This window comes from Oryctolagus cuniculus, chromosome 9 (assembly GCF_051225735.1).
Source record: "Oryctolagus cuniculus isolate XC-2025 breed Fujian yellow rabbit chromosome 9, ASM5122573v1, whole genome shotgun sequence".
In the NCBI taxonomy this organism is placed as follows: Eukaryota; Metazoa; Chordata; class Mammalia; order Lagomorpha; family Leporidae; genus Oryctolagus; species Oryctolagus cuniculus.
In genome coordinates, this window is record NC_142875.1 from 124,470,271 (window position 1) to 124,497,274 (window position 27,004).

Here is a 27,004-nt window from a genome sequence, read left to right on the forward strand (position 1 = left end):
AGTGCATTCCACTTTACAGCCGAGTTCTCACCTACTCACCTCTGCTGCTGTAATTCAAAACCAGGCCTAGCCCCCACCACAAATTTATCTACAAAAAGTCTTAAGGGCAGGCCCTTGGCTGGCGCTGCGGCTCACAAGGCTAATCTTCTGCCTACGGCGCCAGTACTCTGGGTTCTAGTCCTGGTTGGGGTGCTGGATTCTGTCCCGGTTGCTCCTCTTCCAGTCCAGCTCTCTGCTGTGGCCCAGGAAGGCTGTGGAGGATGGCCCAAGTGCTTGGGCCCTGCACCCGCATGGGAGACCGGGAGAAAGCACCTGGCTCCTGGCTTCAGATCAGCGCAGCACGCCGGCTGTAGCAGCCATTTGGGGGTGGTGAACCAACGGAAGGAAGACCTTTCTCTCTGTCTCTAACTCTGCCTGTCCAAAATGAAAAATTAAAAACGGCAGGCCCTGGTTTGCTAATCTCCACTTTATACCATTGAAACTTAGAAAGTGGGACTGAAAATAAAATGGTAGACAATAAATTATAAAAGCAGAACAAAAGCAGCGTTGTTTACCAAGAACAGATCTGGTCAGTTACTTTCCTGTTGAAAGTATCCTGTACTCAGCCAGCACTGCTCTCACATTCCATCAAGGAGAGCAAATCACAGGTCTTGTGCTGCATTCTGTGCTGCCACTCTAGTCCCGGAACCTGTTCACTGGCTGCCCGAGTTACGTAGGTGTAAATGCAGGTATTACCTTCACCTCTGCTGTGACTACTAAGTAAGGCAATTTCTGAGTTACTGAATTACATCTGCAATGGTGGAAGATACTGCACACGTTTCTTAGCTCTTTGTGAAGTTCTTTCCACTCCAGTTGTCAGTACATGTATCCCGTAGCACCCTCACGCCAGTGACAGAACGTGCTGTTATGTTTGTCCTCTGGTAACTGCCCTGCAGAAGGTGACTGCTGCTTTGTGCTTGCCTCCCTTTAGCAAGAAAACAAAGGCCTGAGAGAGATCCTTCAAATAACTCGAGAATCGTTTCTGAACCTTAGGAAAGATGACGCATCAGAAAGTACGTCACTGTCAGCATTAGTGACCAACAGTGACCTGAGTCTGAGAAAGAGCTGAAGAGCCCCACGTCTGCACTCACCTGGCTCCCGAGGTCACTAGGACCGACCTATGCATCAGTGAATCAATGACGGAAAAGACCACTCAGTCTTAATCCACCCTTTGTTTGTTTCTAATATGTACAGTACACTGGCTAAGAGACAGCAACAGAAAATGTGTAGTTAATGGTTATGACTATTCCAAACAGAATGGAGAAGTGGAAACTGAACGCTGTTAGCTGGGGATGAAAGGTTTCCACGACTGCTCAGCATAAAGAGCTTAGATAAACTTCAATATTCCCCGTACATGGGAATCCACAGAGTTATCCCAATTTAAAGTATTTATTTTTGCCATACTTCTTCAAGTGGAAGATCCTTTTAGTAAATTTTACCCTTTTTGTTTGGTGTCAGAAGTGAAACAGCTTACGGACCATGAGACTTCAACTTTAATGATTATCTAATTTCCCATTAATTTCAGTTTTTGTCTAAGAAAATTTGGTTTTAAAGGATGTGGGAATGTTTTACATGTACCTTAAGAGAGGTGATTTAATTTTGTCCTGATACTTACCTAATAATTGTCTATAACTCGCTGAAGTGTATGAAATGTCATTTCAGGAATGAAAGAGGAAGGAATACTACTTTCTAAGAAAGAAAAATCTTATAATAAACATTTAGTAGGTTAAACTACTTCTTGGAAAGAATAAGTTTTGGTTATAAGTCAGAAACAAAGATGAGATTTTTCTCTGGTTGATGTTCAAGGATACTACATAGTTCGTTTATCTTACAGAGTTGAAACGTGTAATAGAGCAAGATAAGCCAAGTAATTTCAAAGTAAGTTGGGAATTCCTCTGGCTCATAGCACCCTTTTATCAAATCAAAATCTCAAAATTTCTAAATCAGTTTTTAAGCTTGATCTGGTCTTGGAACCTGTAAGACTTTCTTATAACATTTCAGTTGAAAGTCTATGGATTCAGAAATACATTTTCTGTTTTTTAAAAAATAACAGATACACAGTACATAATTTTTTTAAAAACTACCAGATATATAAATGAGCTTTAACATTAGCTGAAACCTAAATTTTTCATACTATGTGGTAATTATAGAATAAAAGAATGAGTGTCAGATATAATTAAATATATTCATTTATATAAATACATATTAAAGTTAGCACAAGTAGAGATTCTACTTTGGAGTATATAATTTGTTAAGCAAATATTACTTCCCATGGTAACTTTTATGTATAATTTCATATATTGGAACAATGCAAAACTACTTTTTGCTTCAGAATTTTTCTATCTTAAGGTTGGGGGAGTGGGGCTGACTGATAGGAAAGGGCTAGTGGCCCAGACATTAATTGGATTTCTGTTCTCATTCAGAGGCCTTACTTGATATTTTATAAATAAAAGGCACTTCTTTTAAACTTTTGTATTGGTTTTGGGCAAATATCCCTTAATTTGACGGCTCATTCACTGAAACAGTTTTTATCCCAAGTAAGGATTAAAGAAAATAAGCTACACAATTGAGGTTAAGTCTGAGGCAGTACATTGAGGCAGCTCTGTTAACAAATGTTACTTGATAAATACTTATTTTTATAAACAATTAAGTTAATTTATTCTTGGTCTTCTTGCTTGGATACCTTTATGGTCTTGTTGTAAGACATTTACTTTTTTTTTTTGTGACAGTTTTCCATCCTGTACTTTTTTTTAAACTGAACCTTAAATGTATGTCTTGAGAGTACATACTGCATAGGAGCCTATTTTGTCAATAAAGATGAGTAATTAAAATTGATATGGTCTCCAATTTAATTTGAAAACAATGTTCTTATGTATTTTAAAGTCTCTTCTTAGCACAAAACTAGGAACTCAGAAACTATTTCTTAGGAGTAGAGTTTCTGAGCCACTCTCTGATCCTGCAAACCTTTTTATCCTCTGTAGCAGGCTGACCCAGGTCTCTGCCCCACAGCTCCCGGAAGGGAAGTCCAAGATGTGACGTGATTTCCTGGAAATGTGTGACCCTATCTGGAATACGGCCTTTGCAGATGTAATTAAGGGTCCCAAACAGGATTACCTTGGATGACTCGTGTCCTTAGGAAAGAAGCAGAGGATATTATTGGAAAAATTAAAGAGGAGGAGGGAGGGAGAGAAGTATCACTGTATTAGAATTTTGTCTATGAAATACATGAAACCTGTTCTCTTTATGTTAACAATAAAAACAGGAGATTAGAAGCCCAGAGATTTAGAGAGGAAGCCATGGGAAGGCAGACTGTTGGAAGCCAGGAACCCTGAGGGTGGTCAGCCCCCAGCAGAGGCCAGCAGAGAGGTTTGGAAGGCACTCTCCCTGACCAGAATTCTGGCCTCCCGAACTGTGAACAGCTGCACCCCGTCACCCGTAGGAGACAGACCATCTGTTATTTCTCATCAGTCAGCTGTGTTTATTTCCTAGAATGAGTACAGTTATCAGGGAAACTGCTCAAATATATTCTGATAGACTTTAATATCTGGGTAACTTCCAGTATTTTTTATTTTTAAACTGTTTCAATGAAAAATGGAAGATCACAGATCCCTAACTTAATTTGGGATGGCTGCCACTACCTCTTTTTGATTGCTGGAGTGAAACATGAAGATCACTTCTAACTGGAGCCTGAGGGGACAGCTTCCTTCTGCCTTGCTGCCTGTTCCTCTTTGTTCCTTCATGCTCTCTGCCTTCTACGCTAGAGGATTGCCAGGCTAGGTCATCCTGCCTGTCCTCTGCTCAGACCCTTGGTGGTCTCTCCTAGTCTCATAAATTTAAATATCGCGTTGGAGCTGGAAGACTCCCAGATGTACAGTGTTGGCATAAACCTGTCATTAACTCAGCCGCCTGTGACTGTCAAATGTTTCAGAGTTAGCATGTCCAACATGAAATTCCCCGTCTTACTCCCAGACCCTCTCCATACCCTGTCCCCATTCCAGCCAGCAACAGTTCCATCTTTCTAGCTGCTAAGGCCAAAATCCTTGGTGGTGCCTTGTGACTCCACTTTGTCTTTTCTCTTGGATGCAATTCATCAGCAGATCCTGCTGGTTCTTCAAGATCTATTGGAAACCTGCCATCCCTTGTCATCTTCATTGCTACCTCCTGATCAAAGCCCACACGCTGGTAGGGCGGGAGTGGACAGAGTGGTTTCCCCCCAAATACCTGCAGCAAGGGAATAGTTATTTTATGTGCATACTATGGCTTGAAGATTATAGCAAGGGAAAGAAAATAAACTTGTGTAGTAAATTAAAAGCTTCATATTAAATTACACAAATACATTAGTTTCGAGTTGATGTCTCTTGGAAATTTTTTTTCCATTTGTGGAAAGAAAGGTGTTATTTTAGAGCAATCAAAGCCTTTCAGAAAACACAGCCTATATAAACCAATATTAACAGAATGGTAACCAGAATAAAACAGACCGTCTTGAAATTCAGGATCTGTTTCTTGAGTGTGAGACACCTAGGAAGACTACAGCTGGGCTTTCTCAACACTACAAAGCTGCAGGCTGGGTCATGATTGTGGCTGTCCATCACCCAGCTGGTTCAAACAGGTCAGCCTCCTCTCTCCCCCTCCCTCGCAACATGTCAAGTATGACCAGCACCCCAGACCTTAGCATCTTCGATTTCTACCTAGAGCTGCAGATGCATGGTGCTGGGTTTGGGCTACTAGGAAGCGCAGAGGCTCTGACCACAGGTCTCAAATTGCAGCAGCACCCTGGTCAGGCGCTCAGTGCTCCAGGTTATTCCCATGAGTGAGTGAACGAGCTTCTGAAATGCTAACTCTCCTTGGACTAGGTTTGTCTTATGACCTGTTTCAGTGAGCACAGAGGGATTTTGTTCCTGATTCATGCAAGACTCCAGACATACACAGAAGCTCAAAATACTGTTCATTCAGCAGGAAGAGAACCACTGGTGTTTATCACTGAAGGCATTCAGACGTGGAGCTGGTTTGCAAGCAAAGATGAGTAGCTATAATGTGGAACAGAAGGCTGTCCTGTGTAGAAAAAACCTCAGGCATTAAGAAGCATGGTGACAGATGCTTTTACAGAGAAAGGCAGTCCTTAGCACTGCCCTGAAATTATTCCTTTAGAAACCAGACACATTCCAAACAGCACACCTTTTAACAAAGAAATCGTGATGCAAGGAAGTTCTCCCCCAAAAGGAGTTGAGAACAGGTGTTTGGCCTAGCAGTTAAGATACCCTTGTCCCATGTCAGAGTCTAGGATCAATTCCCAGCTCCAGCTTCTTGCTGAGACTTTGGAGGGGCAGAGATGGCTCCAAGTTGTAAGGTTTTTGCCATCCACACAGGAGACCTGCATTGTGTTCCTGGCTCCCGGCCCCAGCCCAGCCCCAGCTGTTGTTATCTGGAAAGTGAACCAATGGATGGGGGCTCTGTGTTTGTCATTCTCTCACCTACATACATACATTTTTTTTTTTAATGATAAAAGTAGTTGGGGCCTGATTCAATTGCCGAAAACACTGCAGGACAACTGGGGAACAAAGGCACACCCAGCAGTGTCTCCCTGGCTTCCAGATGCACCAGATACAGGCATCCAGCCCCTCCCAAGGCATGTCTGCTGCTGTGAGGCAGGCAGGTCAGAGCACAGGAGAGCAAGTGCAGGCAGCAGGAAGTCCATCAACAAGAGGAGCCAGGAGGTGTATGAGAGGTGAACAGGCCTGTCGCCCCTTGAAGACTCCCAGGTGGAAAGGTAGCTGCAGCCATTCTTCAGTCTCCTGCCCAGGACAGCTGTTCCGCCTGGGGACAGTAGAAAGACTCAGGGAGAGAGGCAATGGCTTAGGGCCACCACCTCCCAGGGAGCAACTGCTGAACGCCAGGGTGCTGGGAGGAACAAGCATTCATTCTCTGGGCAGTTTCGTGGAAGCAGTTACCATTTAACTGAGAGAAGCCTGACAACACCTGCTTCAAGGAAGGGCTAACCCAGTGAGAATGGGGTCCCACCAACTGCCACCAGGAAGGGCTGGGACAGCCTAGGGCCTTCAGGTTCTGTGTGTGCTCCGCCCACCACTGGCTGGCTGCTGCCCCACTCTCTCCAATGTTATCACCTCAAGGAATTCTTGCCAGCACCCTAGCTCCTACTCCCACCCCCTAATAAATGTTCATCACATGCAGAACCTCTTTTGTACATGCACATCTTAGTATGCGTCTCACTTATGACACTCCAGACTGAGATCAAAGAGCATGCCTGATCCCCTGCCATCTTCCTCCTAGTGCCCCAGGCAATGCCCAACATGCAGGCACTCAACAAGTAAAGGTGTGGTAGTCAGCTTTCCAGTCCTGTAACAAAATACCTAAAGGAGAATGGCAGCCTTGGCTTACAGTTTCGGAGGTTCAAGTCCAAGATCAGGCAGTCCTCCTGGCGTGGACTCTGATGCGGGCAGATGGCAGTGGCAGAGTGTGTGCAGAGTAAGGCTCACAGGGCGAGCCAGGAGGCTCACACACAGGCTTTCCAAACAACCCTCTTCCAAGGGCACACTTGCAACAACCCAAGGAAGGACTTTCCATGAGGCCCTGCCTCCCAACAGCACCATTCTGGGGACCATACCTTTAACACATGGGCCTTCAGGGCCAGTCAACATCCAAACTATAGCACAAGTCAAAGGCCACTTTATATTAATTATATACTACAATACATTACAATATATATTAAATTTTTTTATTTGCCTCTTGAGCTGGTATAGCTTTACCCAGACCTGCCACCCCTCCCAGTATAACAATTACTTGGAAGTCCTTGAATAACTCCCGAATTTCCACTAACTTGAGCAGCTCTTTATGTCCATTTCAGAAAGAGCGGGACTCGGCCGGCGCCGCGGCTCACTAGGCTAATCCTCCGCCTAGCGGCGCCGGCACACCGGGTTCTAGTCCCGGTCGGGGCGCCGGATTCTGTCCCGGTTGCCCCTCTTCCAGGCCAGCCCTCTGCTGTGGCCAGGGAGTGCAGTGGAGGATGGCCCAGGTGCTTGGGCCCTGCACCCCATGGGAAACCAGGAAAAGCACCTGGCTCCTGGCTCCTGCCATCGGATCAGCGCGGTGCGCCGGCCGCAGCGCGCCGGCCGCGGCGGCCATTGGAGGGTGAACCAACGGCAAAGGAAGACCTTTCTCTCTCTCTCTCTCTCTCTCACTGTCCACTCTGCCTGTCAAAAAAAAAAAAAAAAAAGAAAAAAAAAGAAAAAAAAAAAAAAAAAAAAAGAAAGAGCGGGACTCGTACATAGAGCGGCCAAAGTGCCGAGAGGCATTCAACCCACAAGTAGGACAGACGTGTTTGAAAAGGGTGTTACTGTGCGAAGGCTACCAGAGTGAAATGGCTCAAACAACAGAATCCAGTTCTTCACTGTCTGTGATCAAATGCCGGCGGGGCCGGCTTCCTCCGAAGCTTTTCTCCTCTGCTGCAAGTGGACGCCCCCCTGCTGCCTTGTCCCAGCGCCCTCTGGGCAATGGCCGTGAGGGGGCCCTGGACATCCCATCTCAGAGACACCGGTCAGACGGGTCCAGGGCCCAGCCCCAAGGCCTCAATTTATGCACCTCTTTAAAGGTCCCATCTCCCAATCATACAGTTGCATTCTGAGGTTCCAGGCGTTAGGATTTCAACTAATAAACTTCAAGTTTGAAACACAGGTAGCCACCCTCCTAACAAGGGCTAAGGCACCATTCTAAGGAAACTACAGCCAATAATAAAGGCTACTAAGAGATATGAAGCATATCACCAAGGAGTGACCTTGATACCAAAATGTTCTAGGCAAAAGCTGCCGTGGAGGTGTTCATGGATATTGGAAATTAAAATGTCTTGTAAGTACCGGTCATTCGAGGTAAGTAAGAAATAGTTCAGCATCTTTGCAAATGACTTGGAAAGCCATGTTCACACTGTTTAAAAGTACTAATTCCCAACCTAGACACCACAGCAATAGCTATGACCATTACAAGTGTCTTCCTAGGGCTGGTGCTATGGTGTAACAGCAGAGGTTAAGCCTCTGCCTAGGTGTGGCATCCCATATGGGTGCAGATTTGTGTCCCAGCTGCTCCTCTTCCAACCCTGCTCTCTGCTTATGGCCTGGAAAAGCAGTGGAGGATGGCCCAAGTGCTTGGGCCTCTGTACCCATGTGGGAGACTGGGAAGAAGCTCCTGACCTTGGATTGGCCCAGCTCCGGTTGTTGTGGCCATTTGGGGAGTGAACCAGTAGATGGAAGACCTCTCCCTGTCTCTCCCTCTATCTCTCTGTAACTCTGCCTCTCAAATAAAGATTTTTTTAAAAGTAGTATCTTACCAATTCAGCAGAACAAAACTGAAAATAGTTATTTGTATCTTCATCATCAAAGAGTTTAAAATACATTTGCAGAAAAGAATCAGGTATCTCATTTTGGTTTGGGAACAGGTATTTCATTACTCTATGACTCACAATTCACTCTGGGGTCACTAATTTCCCCAGACTTAAAATAAAGAGGTCAGATAATACGATCTCTTCAGTCCTCTCCTGGTCTAATACACTTTAAAAAAAATTACTTATTTGAAAGGCAGAATTAGAGGCAGAGGCAGAGAGAGAGAGAGAAGTCTTCCATCCTCTTTCACTCCTTAGATGGCCACAACTGCCAGAGCTGGGCCAATCCGAAGCCAGGAGCTTCTCCTGGGTCTCCTACATGGGTGCAGGGGCCCAAGCATTTAAGCCATCTTTCCACTGCTTTCTCAGGCCAGAGCAGAGAGCTGGATAGGAAGTGGAGCAGCCAGGACTTGAAGTGGCGCCCATATGGGATGCTGGCGCTGCAGGTGGTTAGCCCCAGAGTTTTCTACCGCACCTTCTACAGAAAACCAGCTATGGTAGGAATTACCTTGAATATGAGTTTTATTTGACACCAACTAAGTATCTGGCACAGGCTACTTAAGATCGATCGATTGTGGCTCACGGTTTTGCAAGTTCCCAGTCCAAGACTGGCAGCCACATGGGTCTGGCATGTGATGAGGGTTGTGCAAAGCAGAGCAAAGATCACAGGGCAAGCCAGGGAGCAGTGGCAGGGAGCACACTCGTAGACATCCCCGAGGTCTCTCCTTCCAGAGCTACAAAGATTCACTGCCCGCACGACCCAGTGCATCTAAGCACTTCCCGGGGACCCCGCTTCAGACACCGGAATGGGATTGAGTCCCTGCCATGCATCATTAACACGAAACCATTAACGGCAGACTGTGTGTTCCAACACCTGGGTCTTTGGGGGCACCCAAACCAGTATCCGCACCTTAGCAGCCGGCGCGGTTTGGCAAGCTGGTACAGGGTGTCCAGGGAGCCACCTGTTCAAGAGGTGGATCAGCAGGCTAATCAGAGCTTTTTGAAAACATCCAAGCATAATCGACCTCTCTTCAGTATGGTGCGCCTGAGGTGCTGGGCACCGACACACTCTCATCCACCAGAAAGGCTCCGCCTCCTTCCAACCGGGAAGACAAACGCCAGCCCACCGACCCGGAGCCCCTTGCTTTCCTCGTGTTTCAGTTATCCATAAACGGATTTTTACAAATAAAGAACTGTTCACTTAATTCTGTGTTTATAGCTACGAACTGTCTATCTTGCTGCTGCGGTACAAATATAACCAGCTTTAAAAATTATAAAAATATCATGAGACTCTGTAGCATTTTTCAAAATAGGAATTTATTATAAAATTATATAAACTGCTTTTTATTACAAATTATCTGGAAATTTCTGGAACAATGTGAGTCCTCCCCAGGAACGCATGTCCTCAGTAGGAGTATGTCCTGACAGTGTCGCAGACAACTCACAAACATCCCAGGGCACTTTGTTGGAATGAACAAACATCGAAGCCGGAGTCCCTACAGTCATGCAAAAGCAATTTCTCATCAAGTCTAAACGTCAGTCAAGATGCAGACGGTAAGAATTACAGGATAATTCAGTCGCACTGGTTTTCAACAGCAAAAGGTGCTCATTTTCTGGTCTTCAAATTTTGTTTTTTCCTTCCCAAAATGCTTTAAAAAGCAAAAGCTTAACAATTTTTCTATTACCTTCCAAAGTCGGTTGTACTCTGAAGACACTCTAAGAAGCAGCAGTTTGCTCACCGATGCGTATGGCACAACCATCAAGCACCTCAGCTCCCGCAAGCTTATCGCAGCTCACAACAACCCAGCGCTCTGCCGGCTGGGAGGGAGGGCCCCGCCCTCGGAAGCAGGATGGAGCCCAGGGGCTTCCTTGGGGTGTGAACAGGGGCCTCTCCTTGCAGAACCCAAGGTGCTGACCGAGTGCAGCCCCACAGGTCCCCCGAATCCTTCCTGCCTCTCAGGCCATCACCGTGAAACACAGACGGCCCAAAGGCTTCACCCAGAAACTCGGTGATGACAAACTCCATCTCCCACCAGTGCTAACACAGCCAACCCAGCACAAAGAACTACAAAGGCAACCTTCCCACGGTTTCCTTGTTAGAGGCGCTACCGGTGAAGAAGGAACGTCACCTGGATGTCCTTGAATACAGTTCAAGGTAAAGATCACCTGTCAACACCATCGCAAAAGGGCTCGAGAGGGGGGAAACCAACAACAAAATCACAGAAGCCCTTATTTAGAATACAGATAAATCCTCCAGAGAAGGCTTCTCTCACCAACATCAGCCAGCCCATTTTCAAACAAATGCAATCACTGATCTATTTCCTTGATCATTTTCAGCAGTAAAAGGCAAAAACAAAGGGGACCTACTGAACCGTACACTTAGAAATGAGTCAGGTGCTAAGTTCCACGTGCATTTCACAATTTAAAAAGTTGCAATAAAAATACTAGGAAACACACAAAAGGTACCTTTTCCATAAGGTAGGATACGAACAAAGACATGCAACTCAGAAATCAGGTTGCCGTGGAAAGAAAGGAGTTACCGCTCTTGTCGTCCCCTGATGTCCAAGGCCCTGTAGCAGACCCCTGCAGCTCCAGGCAGGGCGGCCGATGCAGACCCAGCCTAACGTTCAGCTCCAACACCCCTCAAGCTCAGACAGACTGAAGAGCGAGAACTGTCCAAGGAGTTACAAAAAGAATCACCCGGGGGGGACTCTGCAAACAGTCAGTGTTTTTCCAGTTCATTTTGTAGTTTTCTTTTAGTGTATCTATTTAGTGGAACACATTGCTAATACATTTGCGAACAAAAAGGTAATTTCTCCCATATTTAGAAATAAAGGAACGCCTCTCCCCCACCAACTTCTGGGCGACCTTCCTCACTCTCCCGCTTGGGGACACCCTAACTATCTAGAACACACTTACCCCGCGGTCACCCACTAGCTGCACGCCGGTGACAGCTGACCCGCCAGGCCTGGGGACCAGCGCGCGGCTCCCTGGCCCGGCCTCCAGGGCTCTACAGAAGCAGCGGTGTTCGCTCCCCAGCGGGCTGTTCCTTCCGGAAGAGCTCTTTGATCTGTGCTAAGCGGCTGGAGAGCCTCTCTCTCAGCGGAGGGATGTGGTAGCTGGGGTCCAGGACGTTCGTCACCCTGCGCTCTCTCTCCTGCTTCCATAACTTGTACGGGTGCGGAGGGAAAAATGGCCGCCCTCGCTCTCTTCGGATCTGTAACGTGATGCCACTTACGGCCAGCATCCCCCACACTGCCAGGACGATAAAATCTAAAAAACAGTGGAGAAGCACAGTGTGAACCACTGTCTTTTGAAACCTAACAGAGAGCGACACACTCTGCATGGCATACACTGTCTTCCACCATCAGACTTCAGGGTGAGTCAGTACAAATGCGTATGTCCTTTCCTACAAACCAAGGAGGAACCAGAGAGTCACCACACTCATTTTTGAAATGAGCCGTTTTCTGTCGTGGGCATCAGAAAGCCCAGAGACGCTGTAAAAACACCCTGCGTATGGCTCCTTGGCTTTCGTGGCCGGTTCCCACGGGCACGGTGTGTGGAGTGGTTTTGCAGACGGGGACTGTAGCAGGAGGGGCTGCTTTGCCCGGACTTCGTAAATGCACTGTGGGGAGCACACCAGACAGCATCACCTCACCTGGCCCACATCCCTGTCCGTGGGGCGCGCCTCACCCACCCAGAGCGGACACAGACACCCATGACCACACGCAGCAAATCCTGCCCAGCTCTGGGGAAAAGGCGGGGTCAAACACTGGCAGGCACCTCGTGGATTTCAAGTCTCTAGCACCACCCTCTTCTCCACACACAGAGCTCTGGACAGCAGGGCCAAGACGTGCCCAGCCCAGTCTCAGCGACCCCGGGTGTCCGTGTGGTACAGAGCCTCAGCTCCGAGGTGCCTGCTTCCACCCTCCGTATCTTAAAGTTTCTGAAACCAACGCATCTTTCAAACTCTGCAGACACGGAATGTGGCAGTCATTTTTCCCTTCAAAAGGTTCACAGAAAATTTAAAACAGAATCATACACAAAGGAAAAAACAATACACTAACTGAAAACCACCTCCACTCTCAACTGGCAAAGTGCATGCCTCATTAAGGCAAGGGGAACGAGGGAGTAACAACAAAATTCAACCCGGTCGCCACCCTCACCCTCGCCCCACACTGCACATCCCATAAACCACCAGTAGAGAAACACAGTGTGAACCACTAACATTCTCCACTGCACAGAGAACTGACCGGCTACTGCTGAGAATCCTGGCTTAGAAATGTCATAGTCAAGGTCATCTAGATTTTTAGATGACCTTTAAGCACCTAAGAAACTTAGATTCTTCGCTCCCGTAACCCTAAGCCATCAGCAGAAGGCACCCAGGGCCTTTGCACGGTGGGTTTCCTCTTTTTACCCCGGCTGACTCTTTTAATCTACTTGCAGGGTGCTCGCTACACCAAGCGGGCAGTACTCCTATCTGACCATTACTCCAGCTTTGGGGCTTAAGAATCTTCCCTTGAGTTCGAATCGTTTGGGCTTAAGAATCTTACTGGGCTGGCACGGAGGCACAGCAGTTAAGCCGCTGCCTGAGAAACCACATCCCCCGTCGAATCGCCAGTTTGAGTCCCAGCTGCTCAGCTCCCATCCAGTTCCCTGCTTCTGCGCCTGGGAAAGCCGGGGAGGATGGTCCAAGGGCTCGTATCCCTGCATCCATGTGGGAGACTGGATGGAGCTCCTGGCTCCGGCCCGGCCCAGCTCTGACCATCATGGCCATTTAGGGAGTGAGCCAACAGATAGAAGATCTGTCTCTGGGACTCTGCCTTTCAAATGAAAATAAATAAATAAATCTATTTAAAAACAAAGGCCCTTACCAGTGGTCTGCAAAGGCACACTTGTGAAAGCTCTGCGGAAACCCGGGCTGAGCGCTCTCCGGAGAACATTCAAAGTGATGTGGGAAAGGCTCGTGTACGAGTAGCTGTCGACGGCCAGCACCACCGAGTAGGAGCCAAGGACTCCACAGGCCAGGATGTTCAGCTGCGGAGGAGGGAAGCGTTAGGCACCACGCTGCCAACTCCGCCACCGGAGTCAGTACACCTCCCTCACAGCTCGTGATGAGGGACCAAGCCCCAGAGCTGAACAAAGGCTACCCCGAAAGATAACTGAATGCAACCTCCGAGTTCACGGTGCGTTCTTGAAACAATCTAGGAGCCACCTTTTGGTGTAGCGGTCAAGACACTTGGGTGGGACCCCAGAATACCCTGGCTCAGGGCCAGCACTGTGGTACAGTAGTAAAGCATCTGCCTGCAGTGCTGCCATCCCATACGGGTGACAGTTCAAGTTCCTGGCTGCTCCACTTCCGATCCAGCTCTCTGCTGGATCTGGTCTGCCCCCCATGTTAACAGTGTACAAGCCATGACGCTCCATTTGGTAAAAAACAAAAAACGTGTCATAAACCAGAAAAGCAGCTCCCTTTGCTTGTACCACAAACATGCTGTTTAGCAGTCATCCGACACAGAACGTGGCACCGCGTCTCCTGACGAGCCAGATAGCCACCTGACGCACAGGCGATCAGCCGCAGGTGCAGGACAAGTGGCCAAAGCTCGCCTCTGATGAAGCACTTACTATCCTCTGGCAGCCTACGAAGACGGCGGGAACTAGCACAGCCACGCAGGAGAAAGTCACCCAGAACACGCCATCATTGCGAAACACCTGGAGGTTTCCTGAGAAAGCAGACAGAAATCAAGAGTCAGTGACAGGATCACCAAGTTCTATTTCATTTCCCCAGTATCTGGACACAGACACACACTGGAAGTTTAAGGTAACAAGCCGGGGGTTTGCTGGCAGCTAGGGGGGAGTTCTGATTTTCCTCATTTCACTATCAATGTACTCCCTTTAAAGAGGGTGTGCCAGTTGGGGGGGGGGGGGCCTGCACACACATCAGAATGATCCAGAAGAGGCCACAGAACTCCAGGCTCTTCTGCCCCCTCGTTCTGTGAGCCCAGGCCCCAGGTTCCTAACTCACAAGAGGAGAACGCTGAATTTTAGCAATTCCCAGCTCGAACTCAGTGCCTCTAGCTCTAAATTCTTAATGCACCCATGACTTTGTTCTGCAGAATTAAAACATACAAGTAAAAGGCATTCAGAGTTACCAACTGAGACAAACAACAAAATCTACTCCACAGACTTCTTTAAGATTTACTGATTTATTCATGCAAAAGACAGAATGAGAGGGAGAGGGAAGGAGAGGGGTTTATTCCTCAAATGGCCGCAACAGCTGGGTCAGGCCCAGGCCAAAGCCTGGAGCTAGGAACTCCATTCGGGTCTCCCACATGACTGGCAGGGATCCAAGCTCTTAGGCCATCATGCCCTGCCTTCCTAGGCACATAAGCAGGAAGCTGGATCACAAGCAGAGCAGCTGGGACTTGAACTAGCACTTCACCAAGAGATGCCAGCATCCCAAGCTGCGGCTCAGTTCCCCCTGCACAGATTCCCACCACAGAGGCAGGTCCTGCGCAGCCACTACCCACTGCAAAGTGTGCTTCCTTCATGACTAAGGGAAGACAGGAGCTCAGCACCTGCTTGCTCCCATCCAACCCTTGTGGGATGAAGGATGCCAAGAGGCAGCAACCCTTAGGGTGATGCAGGACCCAAGTATGAGAACTCCTTGAGTTTGAAAAGAACACGAGCCCACTGTCAATACTGTCCCTGGCACCCTACAGATGGACCCTGTAGATGGCCCATTTCTCAGGACCCACACATCCTGGACAAAGCAGGAGTCCATGGGTAACGGGTCTGACCTTGGGACCCCACCTCCTCTGAAAGCCAAGTGGGAAGTGCTGCAGTGAGGTGACCGGGGTGTCACATCTTCTGCTGAACTCCACTAACCGTCACCAAGCACCCATGGCTGCTTCCTACCGTCAAGATACCCTGGGACTGAACAGAGGGGAAGGATGCGGGCACATGAATGGACTTTTTCAGAACACACACCCTGATAGCCACATGAGGTGAAGACCGTCACACCTGAGATCTAAGAGGCTGGCGGCCAGCGCTGCAGCACAGGAGGTAAGGCCACCGCTTCCGACACTGGCATCCCATCCTGGAGGCCAGTTCAGGTCCCGGATGCTCGGCTTCCAGTCCAACTTCCCAGTAATGTGCCTTGGAAAGCAGCAGAAGATGGCCCAACTAGTTGGGACCCCAACTACTCACACAGGAGACCCAGACAGAGTTCCTGGCTCCTGGCTACAGCCTGGCCCAGCCTTGGCTGTTGTGGCCATTTGGAGAGAAAACCAGAGGATGGGAAGATTGTCTTTTTCTCTCACTCTACCTTTCAAATAAATAAAAACATATAAATCTTAAAGAAAACAGTATCTGAGATTGCAGCTAGTTTTCAAATTTTACTGCTTAAAAATATGGGTTTGCAGGGCTGACTTTCTGGCCTAGGTTAAGCTGCTACATGCAACGCCAGAATCCCACACAAGCACCAGTTCGTGTCCCAGCTGCTCCACTTCCGATCCAGCTCCCTGCTAAATGGCTTACGAAAATCAGCAGAGGATGGCCCAAGTGTCTGGGCCCCTGCTACCCTCGTAGGAGACCTGCCCAGATGAAGTTCCAAGCTCATGGCTTGGGCCTGTCTCAGCCCTGGTAGTCGCAACTATCTGAGGAGTGAACCAGTGAATGGAAGAGCTCTCTGTCCACCCCCCCCCCTTTTAAATAAATCAATCACTCTTAAAAAAGAAAACAGGGATTTGCACCCACTAGCAGTAAGGATATATCCACCCTAACTGTCCTTGAGCCAGGAGACAGAAGTAAACACATGCACACGGCCTATGCTGAAACTACTTTTACTAACAGAAGCAGTTTGTCACAGGATTTAGAGATGCCTGTACTAGGCTATTGCTATCAAGATGAAGATTAAGCGATCTCCTGTTGACATTGCTGGCTGTCCCCTCTACTGCACGAGACAGTTGCACAGATGATGAATCCAAGCGTCGGGACCTTGTCCCAGGTTATAAGCTGGGAACAGAGCCTGAAAGCACACACAGGCTTCCTCCTGGCTTCACCATTTATGCTCACGCTGCCTATCAAGAGCACAGGAATGGGGCAGGCATTTAGCCCAGGGGTTAAGACATTGGTTAAGATGCTGGAATAGCTTATTGGAGTACCTGGGTTCAATACCCGCCTCTGGCTCCCGACTCCTATTTCCTGCCAATGTCAGCCCAGTAGGCAGCAGTGGTGGCTCAGGTAACTGGGTTCCTGTGACCCACGTGGGAGACCTGGATTGAGTTGCCAGCTCTCAGCTTTGGCCCCCACCCAGGCCCCATTTCAACCACTGCAGGCCTTTGGGGAGTGAACCAGCCGACAGAATCTCTCGCCCTCTCAGATAAACTCTTTTGAAAAAGCACATGGACTACTAGAGATTATAACTCATGGTGGAAAATGGCATTAAAAAGTGAGATGATTTTGGTGCAAAAAAGCTTGAAACCCATGTAAGGTATTGTCATGGCATGCATTTTCCATGAACTTTTTACAAGAGCCCCCCCCCAACACGCCTCCACCCTCTGAGGTGAACAGAGGGGGAGGGGCATCAAGCACCACAGAATTAGCTCACTGAGCAGCACTGACGGCACAGGCGCTCAGGTTCCTGCTTGGGCACCTGCGTTCCAGGCTCCTGCCTTCAGCTTGCTCCAGCCCTGTCTTTTGCAGCCTGGGGTGGGGGTGGGGGGTGAGGGGCGGAGAAGACACTGGATTGGCGACGTTTCTCTCTCTTTCTCTTGGGTTTTTAAATAAAATGGAGGTTTTTTTTTAAAAAAAAAATCAAGTGGGGCTGCTGCTGTGGCACAGCCGTTTAACCTGCTGCCTACAGCATTGACATCCATATGGCTGCTCCAGTTCCCATCCAGTTCCCTGCTAAGGCTCCTGCAAAACCACCAACAGATGCCCCGAGTACTTGGGCCCCTGCCAGTTACACAGGAGCCCTGGATGGAGCTCCTGGCTCCTGGGATTCCGCCTGGCCCAGGCCTGGCTGTTGTGGTCATTTCGGGGAGTTAACAGCAAACACAAGATCTGCGTGTGTGTGTCTCCTGCTGCTCTTCCTTTCAAATAAGTAAATCTTTGTAAAAATGAAAATTAATCAAGTGCCACAGCACCACTGTGTTTTCAGGAGCTCTATAAGCAAAGGCGGCGCTAGTGACAGCAGCCCAGGGCCAAACCCCTCCCCAGGCAGCACTGGAGTCCACTGAACCCACTCTCCCCGCCGCACGTCTCCTACCAAGTGGAGTGAAGAGGACCACGGAGGCCACGAGCGAGCCCAGGGCCAGCCCCACACACAGCATGCAGAGCGGGAGGACTCCGAATCGCCACCACACCACCGCCAGGACGAGGCCCCCGACGCTGCCGGCCACGGCGGTCAGAATCAGACGCACTGGACAAAGGGAGAAGATGCACCGTGAGCTTCCAGCACTCGTCCACCTCGTGCACACACTAGGCTGCTCCCAGGGCCAGCCTGAGCGCCCCCCATGGCCAGTGGTGTCCTGAACCCTGCGTGGCACCTCCCGCTTCAGGGGTCCTGGAAGCTAGCCAGGCGCTGCACTCCACAGGTCTGGTGACAGGTGTGCTTTGTCAATAAAGTGGGACTGAGGCAGAAAAGGTGACTACCAGCATCTGTTGAACAGGATGTGTGGAGGTGTTGGGGGGATGGGCGTATATTTATTTCAAACTAAAGGAAACCTAAGTATTTTCATTATATATTTTAGGTCTTCACTATATACCGTAACTGGAACACAAGTTTATAATCAAAATGGTCCTATCTTCACTAAGTACAAAGGACTTCACCACACTGAGTCAAAACCCAGATGAGACGGTCTGAATGCAAAGTTAATGCAGGTTCGGGGCAGGCGTTCGGCTTAGTGGTTGAGACGCCAGGCTGCCGTGTCAGAGTGCCTGGCCCCAGCTTGCTGCCAGCACACACGCTGGGAGGCAGCAGGACATGGCTCACATGCTTGGGTCCCTGCACTCCTGCCTCCCAGCCCCAGCCCCAGCCCAGCCTTGGCGTGGCAGGCATCTGGAGAGTCAACCAGCAGATGGGAGTTCTCTCCGTTGTGTGCACAAGCACTCTCTCTCTCTCTCTCTCTCTCCCTTCCAAATAAATACAGATTGAAAAATAAAAGATGTTCGGAGCACCAGGGCCCAGTGTTTTAAACACACCACAGGGTCACACTGTAGAGGGCAAGGCAGTGAACTACAGCACCCTCCCTCTGCACGCCCAGCGACTCTACTCTCCACTCACCATCGTATTTCAGGGGCGTCAGCCTGGCGACCAGGATGTAGAAGAAGAAGCCCATGAAGATAAAACCTATGAAGAATAATTCTAGGGACAGGAACAGAGCAAAGCAACAATGGTGAGGCTCTTTGTATAATGCAATTTAGGTTTTGATTACATGATATGCTGAAGCTCCAAATTTTACACATTATGGCATCTGGAAAAGAAAAACAATTCTCAAAAAGGCAGGAGAAATTCCGAAGTCATTGGGAGTCATTATTAGTAAATGGACACAATACTAAAGTAGTAGCCACAATATACAATTTCTTGTTATGGAGGTCAGCTTCAATGATTAAACTCTTAATTGATAATTTCAGAGCTCATTTTAATACATTTGTATTTTCTTCTTAAAACAAGAATAGTACTTTTATCACTCATGCCTGACCTTTTGAAACTACACACTAAACTTTAGTGCCTACATAAGCAAAAATAAAATGTGAAAGGTAAAAGAAATAGAAGGAAGTATTCCACACTAAAGTGTGACTTTCTGATCTTCCTTCAATTCATCCCCTCCTGGAATGAGCAGTTACCACCTTCACCTGTTGAAGTACTTGGTAACGAAGACCTAAGAAAACTTCTGGAAACTTCACTTCCAACTAATCAGCCTGATCCTGACTCTGGCGGAGGCAGCTCTACCTATGTTCTTAAATTCTTCTCAGTTGCCACTGGAGATCTGCGCACTGCATCTGAGCTTTAACGCTTACGTAATTACATGCATCAATATGAAAACACGCTTGGACCTGGCAGTATCTTTGGGACCATGTCCAGAGCTTAGCAATGAACTTGTCTGTTACAGAATCACCCTTGACTTCCAGGGACTGCTTCTTCACACTACTCTCTGCACAATTAGTAGGGAAAACTGAAATAAGGCAGGGGAAGGAGTTGCTATTTTAACAATTTATTAGGGCAAGTGTAAGGTGCTTTATAAAAGGTAGCCTAAAGAAGTCAAACCAATTCAGTGAGCGGATTTATATCCACTCTGCCAATGTCTCACGGGTAGGGATTCTGCATCCCCTTGGGCCACTGAGCTTCCCAGGATGAAGCAACTTTGTCCACCTCATTGCAGCCCCACAGCCAGATGCACCTGACATCAGGTCCATCACCAACACCAAAACCCCGAAGTGTTTTCCCGCAGACATCCCAACTTCTAATCTCAGCTCTCTTTAGTCCACTAGCAGGTCTGGCCACGGAAGATGTTCACTGCATAGACTACTTTTTATTCTCCCCTCTTTAAGGAAAAGATTACAATTACAATTAAAATGAGACATCTAGCGATGGTTCAACAGACCTGGTCATGTCTTTGTATTTTAGATTCAGTAGAATCACCAGTAAAATAAGTGGTCACGGCCCTCCCAGATGACCAACTCCCCAGCAGCATTTAAAAGCGAGACCACCGACACGTGAGTAACAGCAGCACCGGCTGTATTACCTGTTTTCCAGAATCTGTGTCCGAAGAAGCAGATGAAGAGACCGAGCAGGGCGAAGAGAGTGAAGAACACTTTAGTGGAGACTCTTCCTGGAAAACAACAACGCAATGGACATCATGCCCCCTGTGACGCTCGTATTTCATTCAGAGAACACAGCTTCGTGGAAAAAAAGGGAACTGGATTCACAGTGATTTATTTCATACACGTGCATTGTAAATTCATCTTAAAATACCCTCGCCGCCCAAATGGATCTTCCCTTGCCGCCCAAATGGATCTTTGGAGGCAATGGATTTGGGTGGCTACTGCTGTAACAGACAAAAAAAAAGAGAAGGCATGCTCCCTGCAGGGAAAGGGGAGCACACCTGTGAGGGAGGCCCAGGACCCGTGAGGGTGGCCCGGACCCGTGAGGGAGGCTCAGGGCCCGTGAGGGAGGTTCAGGGCCCGTGAGGGAGGCTCAGACCCGTGAGGGAGGCCCAGGACCCGTGAGGGAGGCCCAGGGCCCATGAGGGAGGCCCGGGACCCGTGAGGGAGGCCCAGGGCCCGTGAGGGAGGCTCAGGGCCCATGAGGGAGGCCCGGGACCCATGAGGGAGGCCCAGGACCCGTGAGGGAGGCCCGGGACCCGTGAGGGAGGCTCAGGGCCCATGAGGGAGGCCCAGGGTCCGTGAGGGAGGCCCAGGGCCCATGAGGGAGGCCGGGGACCCGTGAGGAAGGCTCAGGGCCCGTGAGGGAGGCTCAGGGACTGGCAGGGATGGAGGAGCAGAGATGGCACTGCTTCAAGAACCAGGGACGGAGGAGCAAGGCGGGGGAGGGGGACTGAAGACACACATCAGCCGAACACAGTAGCAGGCCTCGTCTAAAACTTGATTTGCACAAGCTGCAAAATGACAGACGATTCAGGAAACATGAGGGGATTTCAAAACGATCGTGCAAAGTGGGATGAAAAATTCTGGTACAAAAAATATGAAATCCACACAGTTTTTTTTTTTAAATAAAATGCATTTTCCATGAACTTCTGTCAGACTCTCATATTTTTCTGACTTGGACATTTTTTGAACCAAAACTAAGTCATCATTTAATCCCACTGTTCAACAACCTTTTTGAAATATGCTTTTGTATAAGCTCATGCTATTAATTTGATGACATTAATGAATGATCTTAAATACTTCTAACTGAAAAATGTGTTAATTATACTGCTGTTATTTTAATATCTAACTTACTTACTTCAGAGCAGAGGGACACAGAAGTCTTCCATCCACAGGTTCACTCTCCAAATGGCTGCAACAGCCAGAGACAGGGCAGGGAGAAACCAGAACTTCACCCAGGGCTCCCACACAGGTGGCAGGGACTCGGCACTTCAGCCAGCATTCGCTGCTGCCCAGGTGCATTGGCAGGGAGCTGCATCAGAGGCAGCGCAGCCGTCATTTGCAACGTGCTTCACGTGGGAACGCCAGCATCCCAAGTGGTGGCTTAACCTGCTGAGCCACGATGCCAATCCTTGTGGTCTGTCTGTCTTTCCTTCTCTCTCTCTCTCTCTTTCTCTGTTTCTCTTTCTCTCTTTCTCACTCTTTATCTCTCTCCTTCTTTCTCTCTTTCTCTTTCTCTCTTTCTCTTTCTTTCTTGTCCTAGAAATTGGTGTTTATGTTCCATCAACCTCCTTTCTGTTTGGCCAGAACCTGTGGTTGATTATGGTTCAAGGATTTAATTACTGCACCAAACATGGAGTTGGCAGGTTTTTTTTTCAAGTGAAAATCTGGCAGGAGCTTCCAGCCAGTACTATCACCAAGGTAGCAAGGTCTTCCAATCCAATAGAAACTGGCAGATTCAGTTAGATACTCTTGACTGCATCAGAAACTTAACAGGCTCCCCTGTCACAGGCGAAGAAATACATTAGCAAAATCAGAGGGTGGCTGTACAGGTGCCACAGCATAGTAGGTTAAGCTTCTGCCTGTGGCGTCGACATCCCTTACGGGTGCCAGTTCTAGTGCCGGCTGCTCCTCTTCTGATCCAGCTCTCTATCCTGGGAAAGCACTGGAAGATGGCCCAAGTGCTTGGGCCCCTGCACCCACGTGGGAGACCTGGCAGAAGCTCCTGGCTCCTGCCTTCAAATTGGTGAAACTCCAGCCATTGTGGCCATCTGCAGAGAGAACCAGTGGATGGAAGACCTCTCTCTCTGTCTCTCCTTCTCTCTGTATCTCTGTCTTTCAAATAAATAAATCTTTAAAAAAAACCGGAGGAGGCCGGCGCCGCGGCTCACTAGGCTAATCCTCCGCCTAGCGGCGCCGGCACACCGGGTTCTAGTCCCGGTCGGGGCGCCGGATTCTGTCCCGGTTGCCCCTCTTCCAGGCCAGCTCTCTGCTATGGCCAGGGAGTGCAGTGGAGGATGGCCCAGGTGCTTGGGCCCTGCACCCCATGGGAGACGAGGAAAAGCACCTGGCTCCTGGCTCCTGCCATTGGATCAGCACGGTGTGCCGGCCGCAGTGCGCCAGCCGCGGCGGCCATTGGAGGGTGAATCAACGGCAAGGGAAGACCTTTCTCTCTGTCTCTCTCTCTCTCACTGTCCACTCTGCCTGTCAAAAAAAAAAAAAAAAAAAAAAAAAAAAAAAAAAACCGGAGGAAAGGTTTCTCTTATAGAGGGCAGAGATGACGTGAGAATAAAGGCAGACAATTTGGGGGCAGGCAAGATGAAGGACGACGTGGAACAGGATGGGAGAGAGTCAAGGTTTCCAGCATTTCTGACCATCACAGCAGCACAGGCCATGGATTTCAACCACACACCTTGTGGTGGACCCTTCCCACCCCATTTAGTTGCCAGTTCTGGTCCTGGCTGCTGCATTTCAGACCCAGCTCCCTGCAAACGCTCACCCTTGGAAAGCAGTGGAGGATGGCCTAGTGTTTGGGCCCCTGTACCCACATGGGAGATGCAGATGGAGTTCCAGACTCCTGGCTTTGGCCTGGCCCAGCACCAGCTGTTGCAACTATTTAGGGAGGGAACCGGCAGATGCAAGATCTCCCCGAAAGGAAAGGAGGAAAGGAAGTAGGAAGGCAGGCAGAAAGGAAGGCAGGAAGGAAGGAGGAAAATGGAAGGAAAATGGGACCAACATCACCAAGAGGTTTCACCTTTGGGCAGGTAGAACAATGGGATGAGAGCCTTCCTTGCCTCAGTCTAACGAGGAGGCTCCTGAGGGGGAGGGGTGCTCTGGGGTGGAGGAACCCAGATGGGAGACCAGCTAGCGGCTGAAAACACCTAACTCACATCTGCCTGGTCTCCGACATCGCCCTTCTCAAGCACGGTGAGCGTGGGTGGCCGTGGAAGACGGGGTGGTGACAAAGCAGCTTACTCAATCACGCTGTAGTGGGCTCCTGAGCCCTCTCCTAGGCCTACCTGGGTATGTCCTTCCAAAATCCAGAAATCCAGCCTCAGCGAGGACTCTGCTAAGTCCGTTAGCAAAGATCCCCCCCCCACACACACACACACTGTGCCTAAGTATTTGATCAGGATCCGCACTCTCCAGCCTGTCCGAATATCTGATAGGATCCTCACCCCTCCACACCCCACCTTCCCCGGGGCCTGACCACCCTGGCCCGCCCTCAGCAAGAACCCTGTACGGTCAGCTGAGCCAGCTGCTCCGACCCCCGACGATGCCTCCTGTCCGTCATTCTTCACCCACCACCCACCACCCACCAACTGCTCCTTGGTGTAAACCCTCCCTGGCTGTGCTGCCCTGGGAGGGCAGCCGTGCTCCTTCTCTACGGCAGAATTCCATCACGGTGGTCCCTGCGCCTCCTGCACCACTCGCCTCGAATACACTTCCTCCCTGTGCTTTAGCAGCAATCACCGGGTGCATTCTCCTTCTCACACTGTAGAGTATGTACGGAAGGAGGGGTGTGCCCTGTGCAGAGCCCAGGAAACTAACGAAGACCGCGAAGGCAGGCTGAGAGGGAGCCACCAGAGCTGTCAAAGGGATAGGATGGCTTCCAAGCCAGCGAGAGGCAGTGACTGGGGAAGAGAGGGGTCAGCTGTCAGATTCTGGGCAGGTCAGCAAACGAAGGGACTGAGAAAGGACCCCTGGATCCAGCCCCACAGAGACCACTGGTGCCAGCGAGGGTGGTTCCAGGGGGGCAGCGGGGTAGGAGCCACATGGTAGGAGGCGCGAGTGCTTAGTGCTGTGACTAGGATACCACTTGGGACTCCAAACCCCACGTCACAGTTCCTGGGTTCAAATTCCGGCTCTGCTCCCATTTCCAACTTCCTGCTAATGCGGCACCCCTGGAGGCAGCAAATGATGGCGAAATGGTTGGGTCCCTGCCACCCACATGGCAGACCTAGAATGACTTCCAGGTTCCAAATTTGGCTTGGCCCAGCTCCAGCTGCTGTGGCCATTTGGGGAGTGAACCAGGAGACAGAAGATCTCTCCGTCCCCCAACTCTTTTAGATAAATTAAAACCAAACCAAAGCAAACGAAACCTCAGGCATGCAACGATCAGCTCTGGGACAATGGGAACCTGAAAATAACAACTGTGTGGATCACAATCCAGAGGATAAGAATCCATAGGTGTGTGTGTGTGTACATACATGGGTATGTAAATGGAAGACAAGGGAGAACTGTTCTTTGTAAGGGAATGCCAACTAATAAGCACAGGAGGAATGACAGAACTAGAAAAACCGCCTCGTATTAAGTATTTCAGCCAAACAGCACAGGAACCTAAAGCTGGCAGGCGAGAGCTTGTGGATGGGACTTCACAGCTGCTCAAAGCATCGGCCCTCAAGACACTTCATCTAAAGGAGGATACAGTTACTTTACAGTGGGAAAGCTGGCAGACACCATTACCCACGATCAAGGTCACCACCACCAGCAAGAGGACAAACGGACAACGCGCATCTCAGGAGAAGGACACAGCATCACTTCCTCTGTCTTCCTGCCAAAAACTCATCATCGGAATCTACTGCTCAAACTAACCCAAATCAAAGCCGTTACCAACACCAATTCCTGGTTCAGGGAAAAGGCGTTTATGTCGCCAGTGGCTCACAAAGAGAGGACTGTGTGTGCAGACACAGAAAGAGAATGAGAAGCACACAGATCAGCATGTTCACTGCTGCGGCATCTGGGTGGAGCTTAAGCAGAAATTGTGCACACTCCTTGTACACCTGCCATGCTCGGAGCACTTTGTTTTCCTTAGGCCAGCGGCCCACCGCACCCCTGGGCCACAGGGGCTGTGAAGGAGGAGACCTGGAGAGAATACAGCACTGCCTGCATCGCCACGTCACTTACCTGCCCAGCGTCTGTGCACTCTGGCCCTGGGTGAGAGCCAGAGAAAGAGGGGGTGGAAACAGGACCCTTTTGTTTTTAACCTCTACAGACTTGCATACCCACAGCTGGGCTCCCAGATGTCTCCTGTGCTGGGCACATGGTCCCCTACCTCACTGTGGCTCCTGAGTCAACCTCTAGAGTCATGCGCTCAGCACAGCCGCCTGGGCCCCACCACCTCAAATACAGCCTGCAACAGCTCCCTCTCCTCCTCACTTGCTCACATACTGTGTATCCTACAAATCCATCTCGTCTGTCTCGACTCCCAGACTAAGTCAAAAGCCCGGGGTGGGGGGGAGCGGAAGTGCTCAGGCTGTTTTCTTTGCAATTATATTCCGGTGCCCACCCCTCAGAGCAGATGATGGGAAGGCTCACTGGGCACTTGCTGAATGAATGAAGGATTGAATGGATGCAAACTTCGGGAATGGCTGACTCAGATCTGCCAGGCCAAGAGGCTCAGATCCATCCACTCACCGAGAGAGGCACAGCCACCGTCCACAGCCTCAAAGCTGCAAGCGTACGTGTGGGCAGGAATGTAGGCAGCGGAGGAGTTGAGGAATGGGTCCCGGACGATGACGTTGTAAATGACACCTTGTCCCCGGATGGAGGAGAAGGAAACTTCTGTCTTATCGTCAGCTGTCAGGGTGACCACCTGAAGCCGAAAATTACACGTGATTACTGTTTGGATTCTTTTTTTAAAAGCTATTCTAACCCCACCAATGTTTTCGTATAGTGCTAAATATCAATAGAGTACATATAAGAAATGCATAAATGCAAACAGGAACAAGTAAAACATGTTTTCTTTTTTATTTTTTTTTTTTAAAGACACGTATTTGAAAGGCAGAGATATAGAGACAGAGACAGACAGACAGAGATCTTCCATCCACTGGTTCACTCACTCCCCAAATGGGCACAACAGTCAGAGTTGGGCCGATCCAAAGCCAGAAGCTTCCTCTGGGTCTCCCACATGGGAGCAGGGTCCCAAGCATTTGAGCCATTCTCCTCTACTTTCCCAGGCCATTAGCAGGGAGCTGGAAGTGGAGCATCCGGGACTCAAACAGGAGCACATATGGGATGCTAGCACCACAGGTGGAGGCTCAACCCACCATGCCATGGCACCAGCCCCGTTTCTTATGTTTTAAACAATCTAAAAATGGGCAGGTGTTGTGGCACAGCAGGATAAGGTGCTGTTTGTGATCCACAACCTGCATCAGAATGACTGGTTTTAGTCCCAGCTACCCAGCTTCCGATACAGCTTCCTGCTCATATGCCTGGGAAAGCATTAGTCCCTGCCCTCGGCGTGGGAGACTCTCTGTCTCTCTGTCTCTGTCTCCCTCTCGTTTCTATTTCCTCAGGTCTCACAGCCAATCACAATCCCTTTTGTTGCTGCTGTTGACGTTGCATCATCCCAAGCCCGGCCAGGGCAAGTCCTTCCCGCAGGCCCTGCGCCTTCCTGACAAACTCTCCAGCCTCCAAGCGTTTTTGCATATTCTAGCAAACAGTATCTTTGTAATACAAAGTGAG

At 49.3% G+C, this 27,004-nt stretch overlaps 2 protein-coding genes across 9 annotated transcripts in view; one reads left to right on the forward strand and one right to left on the reverse strand.

Moving 5' to 3' along the window:
* FGFR1OP2 (FGFR1 oncogene partner 2) overlaps positions 1 to 2,874 on the forward strand; it is a 42,662-nt gene extending 39,788 nt beyond the window's left edge. For all 6 annotated transcript variants that reach the window (XM_070049532.2, XM_070049535.2, XM_008259495.5 and 3 more), the window contains one exon: positions 971 to 2,874. In XM_070049532.2, the coding sequence (XP_069905633.2) occupies positions 971 to 1,108 (138 nt within the window). In that variant the 3' untranslated portion in view covers positions 1,109 to 2,874. The remainder of the gene's footprint in view (positions 1 to 970) is intronic.
* Positions 1 to 27,004, reverse strand: part of TM7SF3 (transmembrane 7 superfamily member 3) — a 56,221-nt gene that overhangs the window by 10,077 nt on the left and 19,140 nt on the right. For 2 of the 3 annotated variants that reach the window (XM_002712696.6, XM_089304724.1), the window contains exons 6-12: positions 25,955 to 26,132; positions 20,176 to 20,262; positions 18,714 to 18,794; positions 17,697 to 17,849; positions 14,051 to 14,148; positions 13,300 to 13,462; positions 9,726 to 11,698 (exon numbers count right to left, since the gene is read on the reverse strand). In XM_002712696.6, coding sequence (XP_002712742.4) covers positions 11,436 to 11,698; positions 13,300 to 13,462; positions 14,051 to 14,148; positions 17,697 to 17,849; positions 18,714 to 18,794; positions 20,176 to 20,262; positions 25,955 to 26,132 — 1,023 coding nt within the window. In that variant the 3' untranslated portion in view covers positions 9,726 to 11,435. Of the gene's footprint in view, positions 1 to 9,725; positions 11,699 to 13,299; positions 13,463 to 14,050; positions 14,149 to 17,696; positions 17,850 to 18,713; positions 18,795 to 20,175; positions 20,263 to 25,954; positions 26,133 to 27,004 lie in introns of those variants that run through there. The other variant, XM_017343318.4, reaches the window with a different exon arrangement.